The 21004-nt window shown below is 41.8% G+C and overlaps 1 protein-coding gene across 1 annotated transcript in view; it reads left to right on the top strand.

Moving 5' to 3' along the window:
* The first annotated feature begins 13915 nt into the window (after positions 1-13915).
* SNX9 (sorting nexin 9) overlaps positions 13916-21004 on the top strand; it is a 91853-nt gene continuing 84764 nt past the window's right edge. The window contains 3 exon segments of the mRNA XM_082404543.1: positions 13916-13991; positions 13994-14169; positions 14171-14197. Coding sequence (XP_082260669.1) covers positions 13931-13991; positions 13994-14169; positions 14171-14197 — 264 coding nt within the window. The 5' untranslated portion in view covers positions 13916-13930.

Raw genomic sequence — 21004 nt, 5'->3', positions numbered from 1 at the left:
ACTCCTAACAAGATGGTTGAGTATTTGGTGGGCATCCCCAACAATTGTTCTCCCCATCAATTAGATGGATGATAGTGACCTCAAAGCGACAAGATGGAGAAACCCCAATATGAGAGCAGCCTGGGTCCCTGAGTCACACTTTGAGCAGATATGCCTTGGAGAGCTATCCAATCAGGAACTTTCACACTGGGTTTTGGGTGAGCAATACATAAACTTTTATTGTGGTAAATGCCTAAAATATTGGGGCTTATTTGTTATTACAGTGGAGCATAGGCTACCCTGACAAACACAAATATGAGAGGCAAAACTTCAAAGCTTTTAGGAGAAAGTACAAATTATGACCTCAGAGTAAGGAAGAATTTCTCAAACAAGACACAAAAATCATAAACTGTAAATGAAAAAGCCAGATAATTGGAGCACATTAAAATTAAGAAATTTTATTCAAACACAGGTATAGAGTGAGAAACAAGCCCACCTTGGAACGAGATCTGTAACACATGTGACTAAGAGATGATTCCCAGAATAAAAAGATCTAGTATGAATCAATAAGAAAAAAGCAAATATCCCAGCAGAAAAATGGGCCAAAGATATAAACAGGAATTTCAAAGAAGAGAAAATATGAATGGCCCATAAACAAATAAAAAACACGGTTATCCTGATTTGTATGAGGGAAAAATTAAAAACCCAGTTATAATACTGTATTATACCTATCACATTGACAAAAATCAAGTAACTGGACAATACTACGTGTCAGAGGCAATAAGAACTCATACAATCCTTTTCAGAAAAAAAATTGTTATTTCCTGGTAAAATTGAAAATATGCATATTCTGGAACCCAACAGTACCAGGCCTAAGTATATACATGTACAAGAAAGTTCAAAATAGTACTGTTTATTACAGCAAAAACTAGAGACAACCTGTGTCCATTCACAGTAAAGTTAATAAATACATTGTGGTATATTCAATGGAACAGCATATAGTAGTGAAAATGAATAAGATATAGCTATGAATGAATTTTAAAAACATGTTAAAAAAATAAAGTCACATTAGAAAACATATATTTCATTTATTTAAAGTACAAAACCCAAGCAAAACTAAACAATATATTGTTTAGCGATACTACATAGAGTGAGACTATAAAAAGCACACATATGTTTACAAAATTGAGGAGAGTGGTCACCCCAGAGAGGGAAAGCAGAGGATGTACTTGGGATGAAGCACATAGCTTCAGAGTGCTGGGAACGCTCTGTTCTTAAGCTGCATGGTGTTAGCTTTTAAGCATTTTTTAATTTCCTTTTTTTTATTGTGGCAAAATACACATAACATAGAATTAGCTGTCTTAATCATTTTTAATTGTACAGTTCAGTGCTATTAAACACATTCACATTGTTGTGCAACCACCACTGCCATTCATTTCCATAACTCTTTAGGTTTTTAAAATATTTTAAATTAAAATGCACATACATATTATACTCACTCTTTTGCATACTGACATGGTTCTCCTTTTTAAAAGGCAAAAAACATAATCATTGTAGAACTATATTTATTGTTCTGACACTACATCCATTGTATATTCTAAAGATAAAATGGAATGATGTGGTGGTATATACATACAATAAAATGTTATCCAGCCATAAAAAAGAATGAAATTCTGATACGCACTATAACTTGGGCAGACCTTAAAAATATTATGCTGAGTGAAATAAACCAGACACAAAAGGACAAATATTGTATAATAACTACACTTATATAAAATATCTAGAATAGGCAAATGTATAGAGACAGAAAGTAGATAAGCATTTACAAGTGTCTGAGGAGGAGAAGAAAATGTGGAGAGATTGCTTAATGGGTACAGAGTTTCTCTTTGGGGTTAGGAAAGGGTTTTGTAAACAGATAGTGGTGATGGTTGCACAGCATTGTGAATGTAATTGATGACACTGAATCCAACAAGTAAAAATAGTTAAAATGGAAATATTATACTATACAGTATTGCTGCTGGGTATTGAATTCTGTTTTAACAGGAGATTTCTTTGCCACTTTAAAAATGGCGCTCCACTGATAGCTGTCTTATTTATGTTGAGACCTTAGGTATCAGCTTTTTTCTTGTTTATTTACCCTCTGTAGTCTCTAAAGTCCTTCTTGTTATCTTCGATTTTTAGACCATAGTTTGTGTAGCTCGTTACTGTTTCCTGTGTATTTACTTTGCTTAGGGGATGCTGAGTTACTTGAATCTGTGGATTGATGTCTTTCATCAGTTTGGACCATGCTTGTGATTTTCACTTCTAATATCAATTGCTCTCTACATTCTCTCTACTGCCTTTTTAATCACATCCCACTTTTCTTTTAAATCTGTCCTGAATTTTCTGATGTTGTTCACCCTGTGCTTTTGTTGAGATATTTGCTCTTTTTTTTTTTAGCTTTATTTTTAAATTAAAAATTTTTTTCCAGCTTTATTGAGGTGTAATTGACAAATAGAAATTATTTACATTTAGGATGTACAACATAATGATTTAATATATGTATACATTGTGAATTAGTGCTGCAATCAAGTTAATTAACACATTCATCACCCCACACAGTTACCATTTTTGTGTGTGTGTTGAGAACACTTAAGATCTACTCTATTCGCAAATTTCAAGTATACAATACAGTATCATTAACTGTAGTCACCATGCTGTACATTAGATCACAACAGAACACGTTCATCTTATAACTAAAACATCTCCTCATTCTCCATCCCAACCCCTCCCCAGCCCCTGGCAACCACCATTTTACTCTGTGGTCCTATCAGCTCAACTTTGTTAGATTCCACATGTAAGTGAGATCATACAGTATTTTTTTTCTGTGTCTGGCTTATTTTACATAGTATAATGTCCTCCAAGTTCATCCATGTTGTTGCACATGTCAGGGTTTCCTTCTTTTTTATGGCTGAATAATATTCCTTCATATCACATTTCACATGTTAAAGAACATTTGGGTTGTTTTCATATCTTGGCTATTTAGAATAATGCTACAATGAACATGGAAGTGCAGATATCTCTTTGGGATCATGATTTCATTTCCTCTGAATATATATTCAGAAGTGGGATTGCTGGATCACATGGTAGTTCTAATTTTAATTTTTTGAGGTGCTTCCATACCGTTTCACATAATGGCTGAACCAATTTACAGTCTCATCAATAGTGCACAAGGGTTCCCTTTTCTTTACACCTTCACCAACAGTTGTTATTTCTTATCTTTTTGATAATAGCCACCCTAAACAGTGTGAGGTGATATCTCATTGCAGTTTTGATTTAAATTTACCCAATGATTAGCAATGCTGAACACCTTTGCATATACCTGTTGGCCACTTGTATGTTTTCTTCGGAAAAATGTCTATTTAGATCCTTTGTCCATTTTAAAATCAGGTTATTTGGTTTTTTGCTATTGAGTTGCATGAATTCCTTATATATTTTGAATATTAACCCCTTATCAGATATGTACGGTTTGCAAATATTTTCTCCCATTTCATAGGTTGCCTTTTTCATTTTGTTGGTAGATTCCTTGGCTGTACAGAGCTTTTCAGTTTGATATAGTCCCTGTTCTTTATTTTATTTTATTTTATTTTTTTGGCCATGCCGCAAAGCTTGTGGGATTTTAGTTCCCCAACCAGGGACTGAACCCACACCCCCTGCATTGGAAGTGTGGAGTCTTAACCACTGGACCGCCAGGGAAGTCCCTCTTTTGAAATTCATAATCATTTTTGAACATTTTCCTTTTGATCTTGGACCTGCAAATTATGTAGCCAGGCCTGAGAACAGTGCCCACTGAGAAAGAACTTGGATCCCTGTTTCAGGTGACCCGGTCCTGCTCAGAGCACAGACACCTGATTTCTAGCAGAGTTAGTAACCATGTTACAAAATCATTCACTTCCCCTTCATTTAAATGAATTCTATCTACTGAATATTTATCAGGTTGGTTTTACCCAAGTTACAAATAGTTCCTTAATCCTCCCCCAATACAATTACATTTTCAAAACAACGTACTAAATTAGTCTCTCATTGTCCCAGTGGGAGACATTTGAGACAGGGGATGATTGCAAAGCACACCAGCCCTGGAGTGAGAGTATTAGGGTTTGAGGTCGGAGCAGTGTGGTTTGACTGACTCCCCTAAATTGTTCTGCTTTTCACAACTTTTCCCCTCTTTTTACTTCTGAAACCACAGCTTCTCTAAAACACAGGCATTTCTCCCAGTGGTTCTCATGGCAATAACATGAGTTTTGTTTCTAGGAAGGAGCAGAGGACATATGTCCAGTAAGAGAGAATAGAGAGCCGGGACTATGTTAGGGCCTCAAGAGTGTGGTAGCACTTGTGATATTTCTTGTGGTGTATCCTTGTGGTATTTCAAATTCTAGGGGAGCACAAAATGCATTTTCCATAACTTTGAGTTTATCTACCTCAGCTCTTTGCACATAGCTCTCAATAAATATTTTGTGAATGAAATAAAAAGCAGCTAATAGACCAAACTAGCTCTAAAAAGAGCCACTGCTTCTTGAACACCTAGCGTGTGCCATGCACTGGGCCGGGCCTCTTGTGTGCATTACTCCAGTCAACGACCTGACAATCGCCCCCTGAAAGCCACACCGTTACTTTACAGATGTTGGCATGGACAGGTGGCCGGTAGATAGCGACTATTTATGAGAACCACATGTGTTTCCGAACAATTCTTTATTTAATACTTAACAAAATTAAGCTTGGAATGTCTCCATTCCTACAAAGTATAACATAAAACTAGTTACTTATTTTGAAACTAATGCAGAGCTTATAAGAATTGTTTTTCTGTGCACTTATTTACTTAAAAGAATATTTTGCATTTTGACATTTCCTGGCTTAACCAGAGATTAATGATCTTAAGAAGCAGAAAATTGCTGAGGTGCCTGTAAAAATTCTGAGAAACTAGGGTAGAGATGCTAGACACAGTAGGGAAGAGATTAAATGTATCCCATGACTAAGTGAAACACAGTGAGGATGAAGAAAGAGGATGCTGAAGAAAGAGAAGAATGACGGGGAAGGCAAAGGAGACAGAAGTGCCATAGGAGTAGACAAAGACAGGTACTGGATGTGACTGATAAAACAGCTGTAATCATTGTGGGTCAGCATATTAGAATATTTGTTATAGATCTGAGAACCACAGTAAGAAATTGACACCCAGGAGTGAAGCCCACCAAATGCATAGGTATTGATAACTATTTCACGGAATCTGCTAAGTAAGCCGCAGGGCAGTAACAGTATAAATGAGAAAATTCAGGATCAAGATGAAATAACCTGCTCAAAGTCACACAGCTAGTGAGCAGCAGAAATGAGCTTCAAGCCAAGGACTGTCCAAGTCCAGGGCCATGGGCTCACCATTCAGCACTCAGCAGCGGTGGCCTTTCTGGTCAAAGGCCTGGGGGAGAACAGGACTCCGAGGGACAGAGGCTGTAATTCACAGTACCTGACTCTAAATAAGGGTAGTAGTGGCAAATGTCCTGCACTCGTGTCTCACAACCACTGTCACTAGAGTTGCCTTTCACAAAGAAGGAATATAAGAGTGTGTGTTTATGTGTGCTAGTGTGTTAGGTGGTGCTTTAGCTCTAAAGTAACTCTGCATAGCCTGTGATTTAAGCAATGACACACGAGCTAGCAAAATGTCCTTTGCCACCCAGCTATTCCTACTCCCACTATTGTCCACTTTGTGCCCAGTCACTGGGCGTAAGTGTGTTTCTGAGGACTCACGCAAGAGTCTGTCCGTAACAGGTCAGAAAATCAAAGCGACATCCTAGGGTAAGGTTTTAGGGAACACCATTGATGCTGGAGGCTAGGAGCTCATTTGGGAAGCCAACTGGTTCGCCAATCTTACCATTACTACCCTGATTTCATTCTTCTGTCCCAACCTTCCTTCTGGGAATCAGAGCTACCCAAACTGAGCAAACAGTCTTTCATAGATCCCAGAGCAAACAGTCCCTGCTGCGGCCCAACCCTGGCTGCCCGTGCCACCCCTGCTATCTGTGCAGCCTCACCGACCTCCAGCCTCTTCCCGCCATTACCTCCCGCCCTTTCCTGCCTGCTCAGACCTTAGCAATCCGATTCCCGCTAAATCTTCAGTTCTGGACACTATGTCCCATTATTATAGCATGGATTGAGTCTTCCGAACAGTGAAGAGACAGAAGTGACGTAGTCAAAATGAAACAAAAATTAAAAACCAACCAATCAGCCAACCAGCCAAAACAAAAACCCCAACATTTTTATTCATACCTTGGGCTACCCTAACACCAAAGGGAAGCCTTCTATCAATGTAGAATAACCTCTCCCACTTCTCTTTATACCCTTGCCTGGCTTGATGTTTCTTCAAAGGACTTGCTAAAGCACCTGACATGTTGTATACTTATTTGTAGTTTATTGTTTTCCCCGACCCTCTGCAGAGTGTAAGTTCTAAGGGAGCAGGGACTTTTATCTCTAACACCTGTAGCAGTGCCCAATGCTGGGTACAAGGTGAAGGCTTAAAACATTTATTGTGATTGGAAAAGCACCTGTTGCACCCCTTTCTGCTGTTTATTTTCAAGGCCACCCCTGAGGTTCACTTGAACCTCATTTAACTCATAAAGTGGGAGAAGATATACCCGTGTGCCGGACCCAGGCTGACTCTGCGGTCCATACTATTCACCACTCTTCCCACTCTTCCTCCAACATGTATAGTAGGTGACCATTCTGTTCACATTACTTTTCACAGTTTCATATTCCCACGTTAGTTTCACATGATTTGATTGTCGGCTGAAGAAAATTGCACAACCAGAAAGTTGTGAGTTAAGTTTTATTTGGGACCTTACTGAGGACAATAGCCTGGAAGAGAGCCTCTCAGATAGAGCTGAGGAACTGCTCCGAAGAGGTAAGAGAGGCGCTGGGACGGAACCGAGCAGAACCCTGTGCCCCTCCCCCCACGAGTACAAATGCCCTCCGTGTCCCCTGCCTCTTGTCTGTAGAAAAGCTGAAGCCTCCCAGGCCTCCCTGAGTCACAAAGGAGCAGGCTCAAGCAGCTAATGATTAGGACAATAGAGTCACAGACTCAGTGTCTGATGCACACTCCTGAGCTGTTTTATAGATACTGTAACTGCCACCACAGGAAAAAAACTAACTGCATGATGACCAGACTGCAGCCATGACAGAAGCTGCTCCGTCTTGAGCAGTACTGAGTCTATGGGTAGCACAATTCCAAGAACTGGCCTTAAGAGGATGGGATTGGGCTTCCCTCGTGGCGCAGTGGTTAAGAATGCGCCTGCCAATGCAGGGGACATGGGTTCAACCCCTGGTCCGAGAAGATCACACATGCCGCAGAGCAACTAAGCGCGTGCACCACAACTACTGAGTCCGTGAGCCACAACTATTGAGCCCACGTGCCACAACTACTGAAGCCCACATGCCTAGAGCCCGTGCTCTGCAACAAGAGAAGCCACCGCAGTGAGAAGCCTGCGCACCGCAACGAAGAGTAGCCCCCGCTCGCCACAACTGGAGAAAGCCCGCACGCAGCAACGAAGACCCAACTCAGCCAAAAATTAATTAATTATTTTAAAAAAGAGTATGGGATTAACACTATTGCTCATAATAATCTCTTTGTGAGCATCAAAGTAATTGTAGCTTGTTCTGCCTGTATTTGTAAGCAAGCAGGCAACTAAAACTGTCAGCAAAGAGATGCTTCAACTCCATTTCTATATCTCACTCTACGACCTCCACGCTCTTTCTCAGCATGAAGCAGTTCCAGAAGAGGGACCTTCATCCCTAATCCCAGAGAAATGGAATGATATCTGATGGGGGGGATTTGTAAGCAGCTCTTTGCAGGAAACCGCTCTCAGAAGGAAGCCCCTTTTCTTGTCACTTCAGCAAAGCTATATTGTAACTAGCCTCAAACCAGGCGCCCCCGTGCTCTGCTCATCTCTGGCCCAAGCACACTTTTCAAATCTTATGATCACACAGTACCTTGCCTAACCTGTTGGTTCTTTCCGTAGATCAAAGAAGTAGAAGTGAAGAATAAGTAATTAACAGATGACCAGATCTCTTCCCTAGCTTCCCCTTCAGTAATATCAGGAACAGACTGTGTGAACAAGATAACCTCTAAAGAAACATCCTGAGGAGTCGACAAGCCCGCACGCAGTGGGAGATGGCTAGGAGTCTAATCCCCTGTCTCACTGATTAACTGAGATTACTTCCCCTTTCCCATTTAAAAACTTTCATGGCTCAGCAGAATCTTCAGAGTTGGTTTTTGGGGGACATGAGTCTGCCTTCTCCTCAGATTGTTGGCTTTCTGATTAAAAGCAACTTTCCTTTCTACCAACATTTGCCCCTCAGGTATTGATTTCTGAGTGGTGAGCAGCCGGACCTGAGTTCGGTTACAAGGATATATAGGAGTTTTTGCTGGGAAAAAAAATGTAGTCAAACATCAAAAGATAACTGCCAAAAAGAAAAAAAATTACTGCTAATCACAAATAACAGATGTTAATGATTAACATCTGTTAATCAAGTTAATGATTTTAGTGCTTTTCTATGTATGGGAAGATGCAAGAGTCTGGATTCATTGAAATTATTCCTTAGATATTTGTCTTATCTAGGGCCAGTATCCAGGGCATAGAATGCTTCCTGTTGTTCTCCATCCTGAATTCCCACCAGGGCGCACCGAGGAGGGGTGAGGGCAGCTGCAGTGGCTGAAGGCTGGATGGCGGTAACATTCCTTGTTTAGTGGAAGGGCAGGCAACATTCCTTGTTCACTGGAATGGCAGGCAACATTCCCTTTCCACATGACCTAGCACTTAATTGGGCTCTGAGTTATTGGAACATAAGGACAATCTAATTATGACTTAAGAAAGAAACAAGAAGAATTATAACTAACATTTCTTGAGAGCTTATTCTGCTAAGTCCTATGAGCTCATCCCCCATTTTATAGTTCAGGAAACTGAGGATGAGAGAAGTTAAGTAATGTACCTAAGGTCACACGGTGTGCAAGTAACAGAATCTAGATCTATTGACACCAAAGTCTGGTGTCCTAAGGAAAAAAGAGAGAAGGGAAGTGGGATGGGGACTGTACTTGTGGTTTGCTGAATCATCATAGTTGTGTCTAAGAAACTTCAAATTCTTGAAAGATGAATTTTAAAAACGATCCTTTCAATGTGAAAAACAATGAGTTTGGGGCTAGAGAGTTTCTGAGCCTCAACAAGGAAATTAATATTAATTTCTGCAGTTAAAACAAAGTGCTTTAACTTCCTAAGTGTATAGTCATAACATACAACTGTTACTGAACAAACCCATCGCCACCAGCTGTGTCACTAGCACAGGCTTCCTAGGAATACTTATCACTCCCTTTTCCTGGGCATAATAAAAAGAGTGCAAAGCCCAAACAGAGCGGCTCTGTTACTCTGGCTACAGCTCTTTCTTCTTTTGATAGTGCAATCTAGTTATAACTGAAAGCGTCCGCAGATGCAAATCAAATTTCTTAACTAATCAATTGTGTTCTCATCCATAGGAGTAGAGGAAATAACTGAACTTGGCTATAAAGGAAATAACTGAACTTGGCCTGTGCCAGGCTCAACGCCAGGGTTCTGGGATCTGAGGGCCAGGATGTAAGGCACCACCTCTGAGGAAGCTTGTCTAGGGAGGAGGAAGGGAGAGAAGAAAGAGGTATGAATGGGTGATCAAGGTAAGCAGAAGAGGAAACCACCTACATCCCAACTTGGCCCAGGGCTCTTCATGATGATCCTGAGTGAAGTCAGCTTTCTAGTTTGGGAGAAGCCCCTGTTCCACTGGGTGGCTGGGCTCCACGAGATGAGAGGAAAAGATGCCACACCTCCTCTGTCCTTCCAGTGTGGGTGGGTGGCTCCTACCACCGCTCAGGACAGGAGTCCTTGTCCTGTTATTAGCAGTGACTGTCTTGACTGTCACAAAACACCCTTCAAACCTCTTACCTAAAATATTTTTAATTTGAAAATGACATGTTTTGGAGACCTGTGATAAGAGAATTGGGCTCTTGTCTCCGCTCTGGCTTAATTTGTGGCCATGGGTAAGTCATTTAACCACGATGGTCTCATTTTTACACCCATAGGTGAGAGGATTGCCATTTTATCATTTCATGTACGTGGTAATTACATCCAAGACAAATGCCAAGCAATAACTAGAAAGTACACAGGAGATGTGCACTTCAATGATGTCACACTAAAGAGTATCTAAAGAGTATTATCTTGAATACAATTTAATCTTTATTTATTGCATTTTAAATAATGAATTGGGTACTCAATCTCCAGTAAATACTTCTAAATTTAGCATTTTCATTTTCAGTTATAGCAATCAAAATCAACATTACCTCATAAAACATTGTCATAGAGGAATAACACTTCTGAAGAGTATTTTGTCTTTTTCTTTTTTTTTAATGAATTTATTTATTTTATTTATTTTTATTTTTGGCTATGTTGGCTCTTCATTGCTGCACACTGGCTTTCTCTAGTTGTGGCGAGCGGGGGCTGCTCTTCGTTGCGGTGTGTGGGCTTCTCATCGCAGTGGCTTCTCTTGTTGCGGAGGATGGGCTCTAGGTGTGTAGGCTTCAGTAGTTGTAGCACATGGGCTCAGTAGTTGTGGCTCACAGGCTCTAGAGTGCAGGCTCAGTAGTTGTGGCTCACGGGCCTAGTTGCTCCGCGGCATGTGGGATCTTCCCGGACCAGGGCTCGAACCCGTGTCCCCTGCATTGGCAGGTGGATTCTTAACCACTGTGCCACCAGGGAAGTCCTATTTTTTCCAAAAACACGATATCGAGTAATAAAACTTTCAGAAAACTTGCATCGTGTAATGTTTCACATTAACTTAGGTAATGATAGAGACGGTGGTTTTCAAACATGTTTCGCAGAATTCTGAGTTGCTTGAAAGTAAATGCAGGCAAATGGTATACTGCTTAATTTGTGATTTGCAACCCCTCTCATCCATTCATTTATTCGTTCATTTCACAAAGTATTAGTGGGGGCTTACTCTGAGCTTGCTGTGATGCTAGAGGCAGGTGCAAGACAGGGACACCGGGCCTCCTCTCCTTAACTTACAGTCTGATGGGGGAGGCAGGCAAATGGTCGCTCTAATGAATTACAGACTGAGATGTTTCCAAAGGCAAGGAAACCAGTACCATGAAAACTTATATCAGAAAACTTATATCAACAGAACTTAACTTAGACTTGGGACAGGGAAGATGTCCCTGACAAATTTTAACTGCTGTGACAGTTCTGGGGAGCTCTGAAGGATGAGTGGAAGGCTAGCAAGGCATGTGGGTGTGGGGGAGGGGGAGTGGATGGTGGGTGGGCGGTAGGTATTTCAGACAAAGAAACAACATCAGCAACATAATCTGAGAGTCCCAGTGCAAAATGAAAATGTGAAGCCCCTTGTTCAAAACTATTAAGAATTTAAAGATGGCACAGGCAGAGCATTAAAGCAAGGACGGGGCCCTGCGAGACGGCACAGGTCACACGCCCCAAAGCCAATCCTGGTCCTCTCCATGGAAGGGAGTGTGAAGATCAGGAGTCAGGAGGAAGTGAGAGGCCAGTGTGTTGGAGCAGAGCCCCAGGAGGGTGGTATGAGATGGAGCTGGAGATCAGGTTCACTTGAGGATTACGTCAGTGACTACACCTCAGTAACACAGGTAGTGATCTCACCTTTATTTAAATACTTACATTAATTTGCATTGGTCATTCTGAGTTTGATGTCAACCTGATTACTTCTAAAAATGAAGCCGGGGTTACAGAAATTGTTCAAGTAGGGAAAGCTTGGACTCTGCTCCTGCTTTCTGTCTTTCTTTTTCTTTTCTTTTTTTTTTTTGCCGCACCACGTGCAGCATGTGGGATCGTAGTTCCCAGCCAGGGATCAAACCCTGGCCCCCTGCATTGGAAGCTCGGAGCTTTAACCACTGGACCGCCAGGGATGTCCCTGGTCCTGCTTTCTTGGTGCTGGGTGCCTAGGCTGACTGGTTGTCTAGAACTTGCATGCAGAAAGGCATAGGTCACAGGAGTGAACCTGACTTTGCACCTTCCTATCAAAATACGCATTGTTGAACTGCTGCAGGGAGCTGTAGCCAGCTTTCAAATGTAAAAGAATAAGGAAAATTCATTACTTACACTATTACCCAAGTTCAAATCCTGGCTTTCCCACATACCACTGTGTACTCTTAGTCAAGATATCTATTTAGTTGTTAAAATATAAACTTGTTTTTTAAGATAAAGTAACACATATACATATTCAAAAATTCTGACATTAGCTTCTGGTCAATCTTTTCAGCAATTTCCTAGGCATATACAATGTATTTTCATATATTTTACACAAATGGATTGTACTATACCTAATGTTCTTTTTACTTTTATTAATACCTCTTAAAATATTAGCATTTTTATGGACTTCCTAGTATTTCACTTGTATGGATATACCATATTTATTGAAACAGTCAGATTAATAAACATATAGGTTACTTTCTGATTGGGGTTATTACAGAACAATGCTTTACTGAAAGCACCTTTGCTTACTTAGACAAGTGTGCTGGCAGAATAAATTCCTAGAAGTAGAGCTGCTAGTTCCAAGGTTATGGTCATTTCTAATTTTGTTAAGTATTACCAAACCAGCCAAGTTATTTAAGTGAGCCTTGATTTCTTCATGTCTGTAAATAGTGGCCAACAACGACTTTCTCAAAGGTTTCCTATAAGGATCAAGTGAGATTAAGGCATGTTAAAAGCCTACTACATAGCAAGTAGGTTGTCAATGAATGTCAGTCTGCAACTTTACTTTTACTTAGAAAGACAACTATTTATGAATATTAGGATGATTATAGCTGTGGCCCTCAGCTCAGCAAACAAAAATTCACAGAAAACACTGTAGTATCATATCCATTTTAAACCCCATTGTTGAACATAACCATTGAAATCTCTGGAAGTCAGAGTATTTTCGAGAGGACACAATTTGACATTAAATATCGCTTTCCTGGCCTGAAGTTGATTTTTGATAGTTGCCTATTTAAAAAAAAATATATGTATATTCCTGATGATAAAAACAAGATTTACTGTGCTAATATATCCATCAAGATATGTCTTCCAGTCATGGCTTTTGTACTTGAGTGAAAATCTTGCTGCTCAATTTAAGTCATTCATTTATTAATAAAGCCCATACATCCAACTCTGAAGAAAAACCTTTTGATAAGAAAATGGAAAATTTTAGACCTCTCGTTTCCATTTCGAGAAACCTGTTGTGTCTCCCCCAAACCTCTGGGGCCCGGAGACGTTTTAAAATTTATCAAGAGCCCAGAAGGAGGTTAATGGGGCGCCTCAGAACGATATCCCCAAGCGTCCAGGCCCAGAAGCCCCAGCCGGGACCACAGCCCGCGGTCAACTCCAGGCTGGAGGCAGATCCTCCTCGGAGGGCCAGTCGGACCAGGAAGCCATTGCTCCGCTCCGTGCCGGCTGTTTATTGAACACTCCACGTAGCCCAGAGCTCGACCGGCCCCACGGCCATCCCGACGCGGGACAAAGATCCCGTCGGTGACTCGTGCCCGCCGGGGGACGCAGAGCTCTGGTCGCACCCCCGTGCATCTCGCACCGAAACTTCAGCCGCGGCGGACGGCTGGAGGCGGTCGGGACTCGGCTCCCCGGGCAGGCGTTCCCTCAAAGCGTGTCCCCAGTCCCCTTCACCGTCCCCACGGGCGGCCAGGCGGGGAGCGGCCGGGGGCCGTGACCCGGCCGCCGACCCCAGCCCAGGCCGCCACTCGCGGACGCGGCCCGGAGCGCTGCAACAAAGGGCGCCCGGAGGCGCGGCCCGGGGCGGAGGCTCCGGGCGGGGCGGAAAGTGGGAGAGGAGGCCGGGCCGGCCGAGGGCACCGGGCGCGCTTCCGCCGGCCGCGCCGCGCACGCCGCGGTAAATGGGAGGCTCGGCCGGCGGGGGCGGGGGCCGCGCAGCCGGGGAGTTTCAGGAACTGGAGGAGCGGGCGGCGGCTGGAGTCGCCCAGAGCCGAGACCCGGGGCCCAGGCGGAGCCGCCGCCGCCGCCGCCGCCGCCGCCGCCGCGCCGGGGCCCAGCCGTAACCGCCGCCGCCTTCGCCCTCGTCCGGCCGACTCGGGCCGACAGACGCGGCGCGGGAGAGGAGCCGGCCGTCCCGGGCCAGGGATCCGCCCGCCATGGCCACCAAGGTGAGGGGCGCGCGGCCCAGGCCCGGCCGGCCGCTCGGCCCAGCAGCGGCGCGGGGAGGGTCGGGCCCGGGGGCGCGGGCGGCGGCGCCGCCGGGGAGGCCGAGGGGTCGCGCCGGGGCCCACCCGGCCCCCGCAGGGCTCGGGTTACGCGGAGCGGGCGGGTGGCCGGGGCTCGGACGCCCGGGGGCTCGGCTGGCGGCGCGGGAGGGTCTCGGGGCGGGACCCCGGCCGCTCGCGGCTCCGTCTGCAAAGTTTGCGCCTGAGCGTGGGCCGCGGCCGCCGGGAGAGAGAGGAGAAGTTCCCGCAGCCCCGGCGCCCGCTCCGAGGAGCCGCCTGACCGCCGGGAGCCCCGACTCTTTCCCGAGTGGAGTCCACTCCTCACCTCCCCGCGCGTCCGGCCGCTGCGGGAGCAGCGTCCCCTCCTTCCGCAGAGGGTGGGACCCCGGCGCCACGGGCCGCTTTCGGGGGCCCGACCCCCGCCGGGGAGGACTGAGAATTTAAAATCCAGGCCTGTGAACGAGGGTTCCCGGGGAGGGAAAACGCCAGTGGAACGCCCCGCTTCTCCACTTCCCTCAGTTTTCCTGTTTTTTTCTTTTGTTTTGCTACCTTTTTGGTTTGAATGTTATTTCCAGCATGAATAAAATGCAAAGAGGGAAATGACTCTGCTTTCAATTACGTGTTTGCTTAAAAAAAGGTCCAGGCCCGAATTACGTGGTGGAACTTTGACTCGCGCTTGGTAATTGGCCAGGAGTGGTGATTTGCTTATTTTACGGTATTGTCGGTGGAATTAGCGGTCACCCTTTGCTACCTGAGTCTGCAGGAGCCTCCATCTCCCGCTCCCTGGGGTGGGGCGGTTTCTTTAGTTCTAGATGTCACCTAGAAATGGGAAAGCCACGCTCCCCTCCACGAGCCAGGGGTGGGGTTTGAGTTGACTTTTTTATTTGATTGATTTTTGCAAATAGTTTTAGTAGTGTCCCCTTTATAAACATCAGCACCCTCTACCATATTTACTTTTGAAACCTCGAAGCTTCTCTTGGGTTGGTGAAAACCTTAGATTGTTGTTGTTGGGTTTTTGTTTTTGGTAGAAAGAGAACTTTGAAAACTGAGAAATTTCAAATCCCTTTGAAAGATCAGATTGATATTTCAGTCCGTGAAATTTTGTGTTCTGTATCTGCCTAGGTGTAGTGTTTATTTTTTTAAAAAGTGGAGATTCTTCAGGGAACCTGTTGCCTGCTGTTACTGAAATAATTACCTTCTTGTTAATATATTATTGGCTGCGCTCTTCCTTGGTTTTATTAGGTGTGATAGAACTTTGCTACCTTTTTAGCATGTATCATTTTGTGTTGATCTTTTTAAAAACAAAACTTAAGCCAGGCATTTCTAAGGAAATTTGATTTTGAGGTTTGTTGCCAAACATTCCAGAAATTACCAGTTACACGTCCTATTTTATACTCATCTTGCAACCTTAAAAGCTGTTGTGGTCGATACCTATTCAGAGGTGGTCAGCGTTTTGGTATTTTGCACCGTGATCTACCGATGCATGTTAGATATACTGTCTTTTAAGTGGGACCCAGCTTAGCAACTAGTGCTGGTATAGTTAATGAAAATTTTATCTGATACTTAAACCTGAACTTAGTTTTTCTATAAAATTAGAAAGGAGACTAGTTCTTGTACTAAACTTGAATTGCGTCTGTCCTCAGTAAGCACAAGCCTTAAAGCGTGTGTAAGCACTTCCTACTTTATTGTCTACTCCTCCGAAGGCAAATTCCAGTAATTCTGAGTCTTGGTTTCTTTCACCTTTCCAATGACTATTCCACACAGTACTCCTTTCCATGTTTACATTGTGACAAACCACTTCTGTTTTAAAAAAAAAGGAAGAGCAGAGAAGCACTTATATAGGAACCTTCCTCAGTTCTCTGGTTTTCCTACTTAATGATGATTCTTACATCAAACCAAAGTCTCATTGTTTAAATTGTTCCCAGAGAGTAAATTTGTCCTTGTTTTGTTACACACCCACCCCCCACTTCCCACCCATGCCCTTACCAACATCTGAGTAGTTTGGGGTTTTTTCTTTCCTTTAATTTAATCGGGTAGGTACTTTTTAGTAAGAGAGGATATACATATAGTAAGTAATAACATCTAACTTTTTTTAAAATTGAAGACTCATATGGCACTCAGGCTCCTGCTACAAGCATTAAGTGATAAGAAATAAATACAATATCTGGATATTTTATGTAGTGTTGGGTTTCCCTTTGAATTGACCAGAAAATACCTTCAGTTCTCTTCAGATATAATTTTCTTATGTATTGCTCTTACATATTTTCTTAAGATGCAGTTATCTTTGAACTATCATCCTTTTTAAAAAACTGCACTGGTATATTCACAATAGAAAGAAATGACCTTTTAGAAGAAAAATGAATTAGGTAGTTCTTCACTGCCAAAGAAAGTTAATCAGTAACTGCACATTTTAAAGAAATTATCTGTTCTTTGTTTCTAATCATTACTCAGGAGAATGCTGAATTCGCTTTGAGTCCCAGTCTTGTCTCATTTAGTAAATACAACAAAAGCCTAATATGAGTGTGTAGCCTTGACTTCTAATAGGAACTCCAGGTTATATTTTTACAGTCATATGGTGGACTTAGAAATAAATTATTTATTTATTTATTAAGTCTTGGGAAAGGAATTCTTTTTTTTTTGGCCTGGGTATAGCAAAAGGGACATGAAGAAACTAGTTAACAAAGTTAATCCATAGCTATATAATTTAGGTGTAATTTCCATGTCACAGTTAACCTTTGGTAACTAATTTAAATCCTTTTGTGCTTATGTAGTCACTTTTAGGAGTAATCATTAGAACCAGATCCTAGGAGTCCCTGATGCTTTTTTTTTTTTTTTTAACTTTTCTTTCCATCTCCGATGTCTAAAGTTGTATATTTGTGTTATAGTGATTGTCTGGTTGAATGAAGTGAGTGTGGAATGTTGAAATTAGCAGTAGGGAAATGAGTGAATTGCTCAGGACTGTTCCATGATATACATTAGCGAGAAGAGTTTAGAAAGCATACTTTGTAGTCTCTCCTGAGCAAAAACCTCTGTTTTGAAGAGGTTTATTGAAGAAAAGAGTAGAAATATCTTTCTAAAGCATCTTAAAGATTAAGTTGTTTTTGATAGTTTTTTTTTAACAGTATGGAAAATGGTAACCATTCAGTTTTGCTTAACAGTAATATTTTTTTAAAGTGTCTTCATAAATAGAATATCTAGACAGTATTTCTGTAGTCACAGAAAAATTCTATGACAGTAGGAACGTCAAGCGATTTCTTATTAAAGAAGGAATAGATGAGAAAGCATATAAAATTTTGCGAAGTTTTCTACTATACCCTGCTTCTGTATTGACCATCTGAAAATGTAATTAGTTTTTTTTATTAACTTTTTTTTTAAAATTAATTAATTTATTTATTTTTGGCTGTGTTGGGTCTTCGTTTCTGTGCGAGGGCTTTCTCTAGTTGCGGCGAGCGGGGCCACTCTTCATCGCGGTGCGCAGGCCTCTCACTGTCGCGGCCTCTCTTGTTGCGGAGCACAGGCTCCAGACGCGCAGGCTCAGTAGTTGTGGCTCACGGGCCCAGTTGCTCCGCGGCATGTGGGATCTTCCCAGACCAGGGCTCGAACCCGTGTCCCCTGCATTGGCAGGTAGATTCTCAACCACTGCGCCACCAGGGAAGCCCTGTAATTAGTTTTTTACTCTGATTGCCCACCAAAAACTTTGTAACTTTGCATATGCTGTTCCTCTTTTCTGGAATGCTGTTCTCTGGCCTTTTCCCCTACGTACCTTCTTTTACACATTATGTCTCAGCTCAAAGCATTACTTCCTACAGAAAGCTTTCTGATCTCCCCAACCCCTTTTACAGGGTCACATCATACGTGCAGACTGCCGTTTTACATGTGTTTCTCTGCCCAGTGGCTGTCTCCTTTAGGGTGCTGTCAGCCCCAGGAGGATGGCCTGTGTGTTTGCTCCTCTGTGTATCTTCTGTGACAGGCACAGACCAGGCTCTTGATAAACTGTTATTCCATGAATGAATGTTGAATTTTCTTGTCTCGATTCCTCCCTCTACAGTTTGAAAGAGCAAAAAGATTTTCCATTGAGATAGGTGGCTGTTAAAACTATTTAGCTCCACTTGTAAGCTTGTTTCTTTTAATTGTGCATTTTAGTAAAAATTTTTTAGAAGTGTGCATGCACAATGGAAAATAGACATCTACAGCTCAGTTATTGGCAATGTTTTTTAAATAAATCAGCTTTACTAATTATTACATGAGAAATTGGTTATGTTTTAAGGTAATTGGAACAAACGTCATACTTCTGAGATTTTAAAGAGTTATCTTTAACCCATGAATTGTTAGAAATGTGTTTAATTTCCAAAAGTATAGGGTTTTTCTATTTATCTTTTTGTTAATGATTTCAAACTTAATTTCATCATGATCAGGGAGTCTGATTGTTACTAATAACCATACCGGAAAATTTGTTGAGGCTAACTTTGTACCCAGTATATAGTCAGTTTTTATAAATGTTCCACCTGTGCATAAAAAGAATATATGTATTCCCTAATCAATGTATGTATATTTTCTGTATATGTCCATACAAACTTATTAACTGTGCTGTTCCCATCTGTATCCTTACTAATTCTATTTGATCTGTTGTATCTTAATGTCTTTTGGTCTACTTGACAGAGGTGTTAAAATGGTGGATTTAAAAAATTTCTCTAGGGTTAGGATTAGTATTATCTTCCAGGTGAACTGAACTTTTTATCATTATGAAATTACCCTCTTTATAGTACATTTTTTCTTAAAGACAGTTCTGTCTAAAAGTTAATGTGGTTTCACTAGCTTTCTTTTGGTAAATATTTTCCTGGGATATAAAAGCCTGTAACTGAATTTTACCTTTTCATCTTGTTTGGCAATCTTTGTGGCTAGAGGGTTTTGTTTGCTTTATTTGTGTTTATTGATGTGTTTGGATTTCTGGCTACCACCTTATAGATTCACTGAGGATTCCCGCCTCCCCCGCCGCCCCTCAACTTTTTAGAAGGTTTATTCCTTACAGGCATACCTCGGAGATGTTGTAGGTTGGTTCCAGACTACTGCAGTAAAGCAAGTCGCACGGACTTTTTGCCCCCCAGTGCGTTTGAAAGTGATGTTTACACTAGATGGTAGTCTGTTAAGTGTGCAATAGCATTATGTCTATAAAACAATGTATATACCTTGATTAAATAGTACTTTATTGATAAAAATGTTAAGAGTCACAGTAGTAACACCAAAGTTCGCTGGTCGCCATAACACGTATAATAATAATGAAAAAGTTTGTAGTATTGGGAGAATTACCAAAAGGTGACAGAGACACGAAGTGAGCAGGTACTGTGGGAAAAATGGTGTGTCAATGGACTTGCTCTGCTCAGGGTTGCCACAGACCTTCAATTTGTAAACATTGCAGTGTCTGCAAAGTGCAATAATGCAAAGCAAATAAAAGGAGGTATGCCTGTATGTCACTTTTTTCAACTGGTTGTCGTAAGCGTATATGTTACTATTTGTACCTTAAAGTCCAAAAGTCCTCAGTATCATTACCCTCCTCCTAGATTACAGGGACCTTAAGAAGCTCAGCTCCAGTCATCTCTCCCAACACAGTTACTGCCCAGGATTTTCATTCTGTCTTTTCTACCACAAATTAGACATTATTTTTGTTTTTTATACAGTTAATGTTTACTTAGATTTAATCAACTTTTACCATATCTTTACTTACTATTCCTTTTTACATTTCAGTTCCTTCTGGGATAATTTTTCTTTTGCCTTAAATGAATTCTTTGGAATTTCCATTAAGGAGAGTTTTTTGTTGGTAAATCTCTTATATATGAAAATGTGTTTTGCCCTGTGCTTGAAAGATAGTTTTCTAGGTATGGAGTTCTGTTATTTCCCCTGTTTCCTACCGTCTTTCAGAGTTACTGCTCACAAGTCAGCCATCTAATATTGTTCCTGAATAGTCTGATTCTTCCCTCTGCCTGTTTTTAAGACCTTCCCTGCGTCTTTAGTATTTTGCAGTTTCACCTTAGTGTGTTCATGTGTGGATTTTATTTATATAGCCTGGGATTTATGGGCAGCTTGGATCTTAGGATGGATGTTTCAGTACTTCTGCACCAGTGCAGTTCCATAAACTTCCGGTGATAATGGAAATATCCTACATCTGTGCAGTCCCGTGTGGTAGCCACCTGCCATGCATGGCTAAGGAGAACTTGCAGTGTGGTTAGTGTGACTGAGGAACTGTGTTTTTAATTTTAGTTTAAATAGTCACACGTGGCTACTGGCTATCATAGTGGGGAGTGCAGTTGTAGAAAATTCCCAGTGATTGTATTTCATGAATGTTGCCTCTTTCCTGTTCTCTCTTTCTGGAACCCTAATTAGCATGAAAAGGTCCAACAGACATCTAACTTTCTAACTTTCAATCTGCCGTGTTTTCTTTGTGCTGCATTCTAGATAATTACTTTGACTCCTACCTTCAGTTTACTATTCTTTCTTTAGTTGGGCCTAATCTGTTCTTTTATCCATCTAATTTTCAATTATATTCTATTTTTAGAAATTATGTTATTTGGTTTTGTTTCAAATCTGCTTGATCATTCTTTATATTCTCTAATTGCTCATATTTTTAAGCTTCTCTTAAGCATATTAAACATTGATTGTTTGTGTCTGTTAGTTCTAATATCTGAGGTCTAATTCAGCGGTCATTTCCGCTCATTCTCAATCATGGTGCCTTGTTTTCTTGTGTGTTTTGTGATT

This window comes from Balaenoptera borealis (assembly GCF_965194805.1).
Source record: "Balaenoptera borealis genome assembly, chromosome: 9".
Classification (NCBI taxonomy): Eukaryota; Metazoa; Chordata; class Mammalia; order Artiodactyla; family Balaenopteridae; genus Balaenoptera; species Balaenoptera borealis.
The sequence above is the reverse complement of the archived record's forward strand: the minus strand, read 5'-3'. Positions and strand labels throughout refer to the sequence as shown.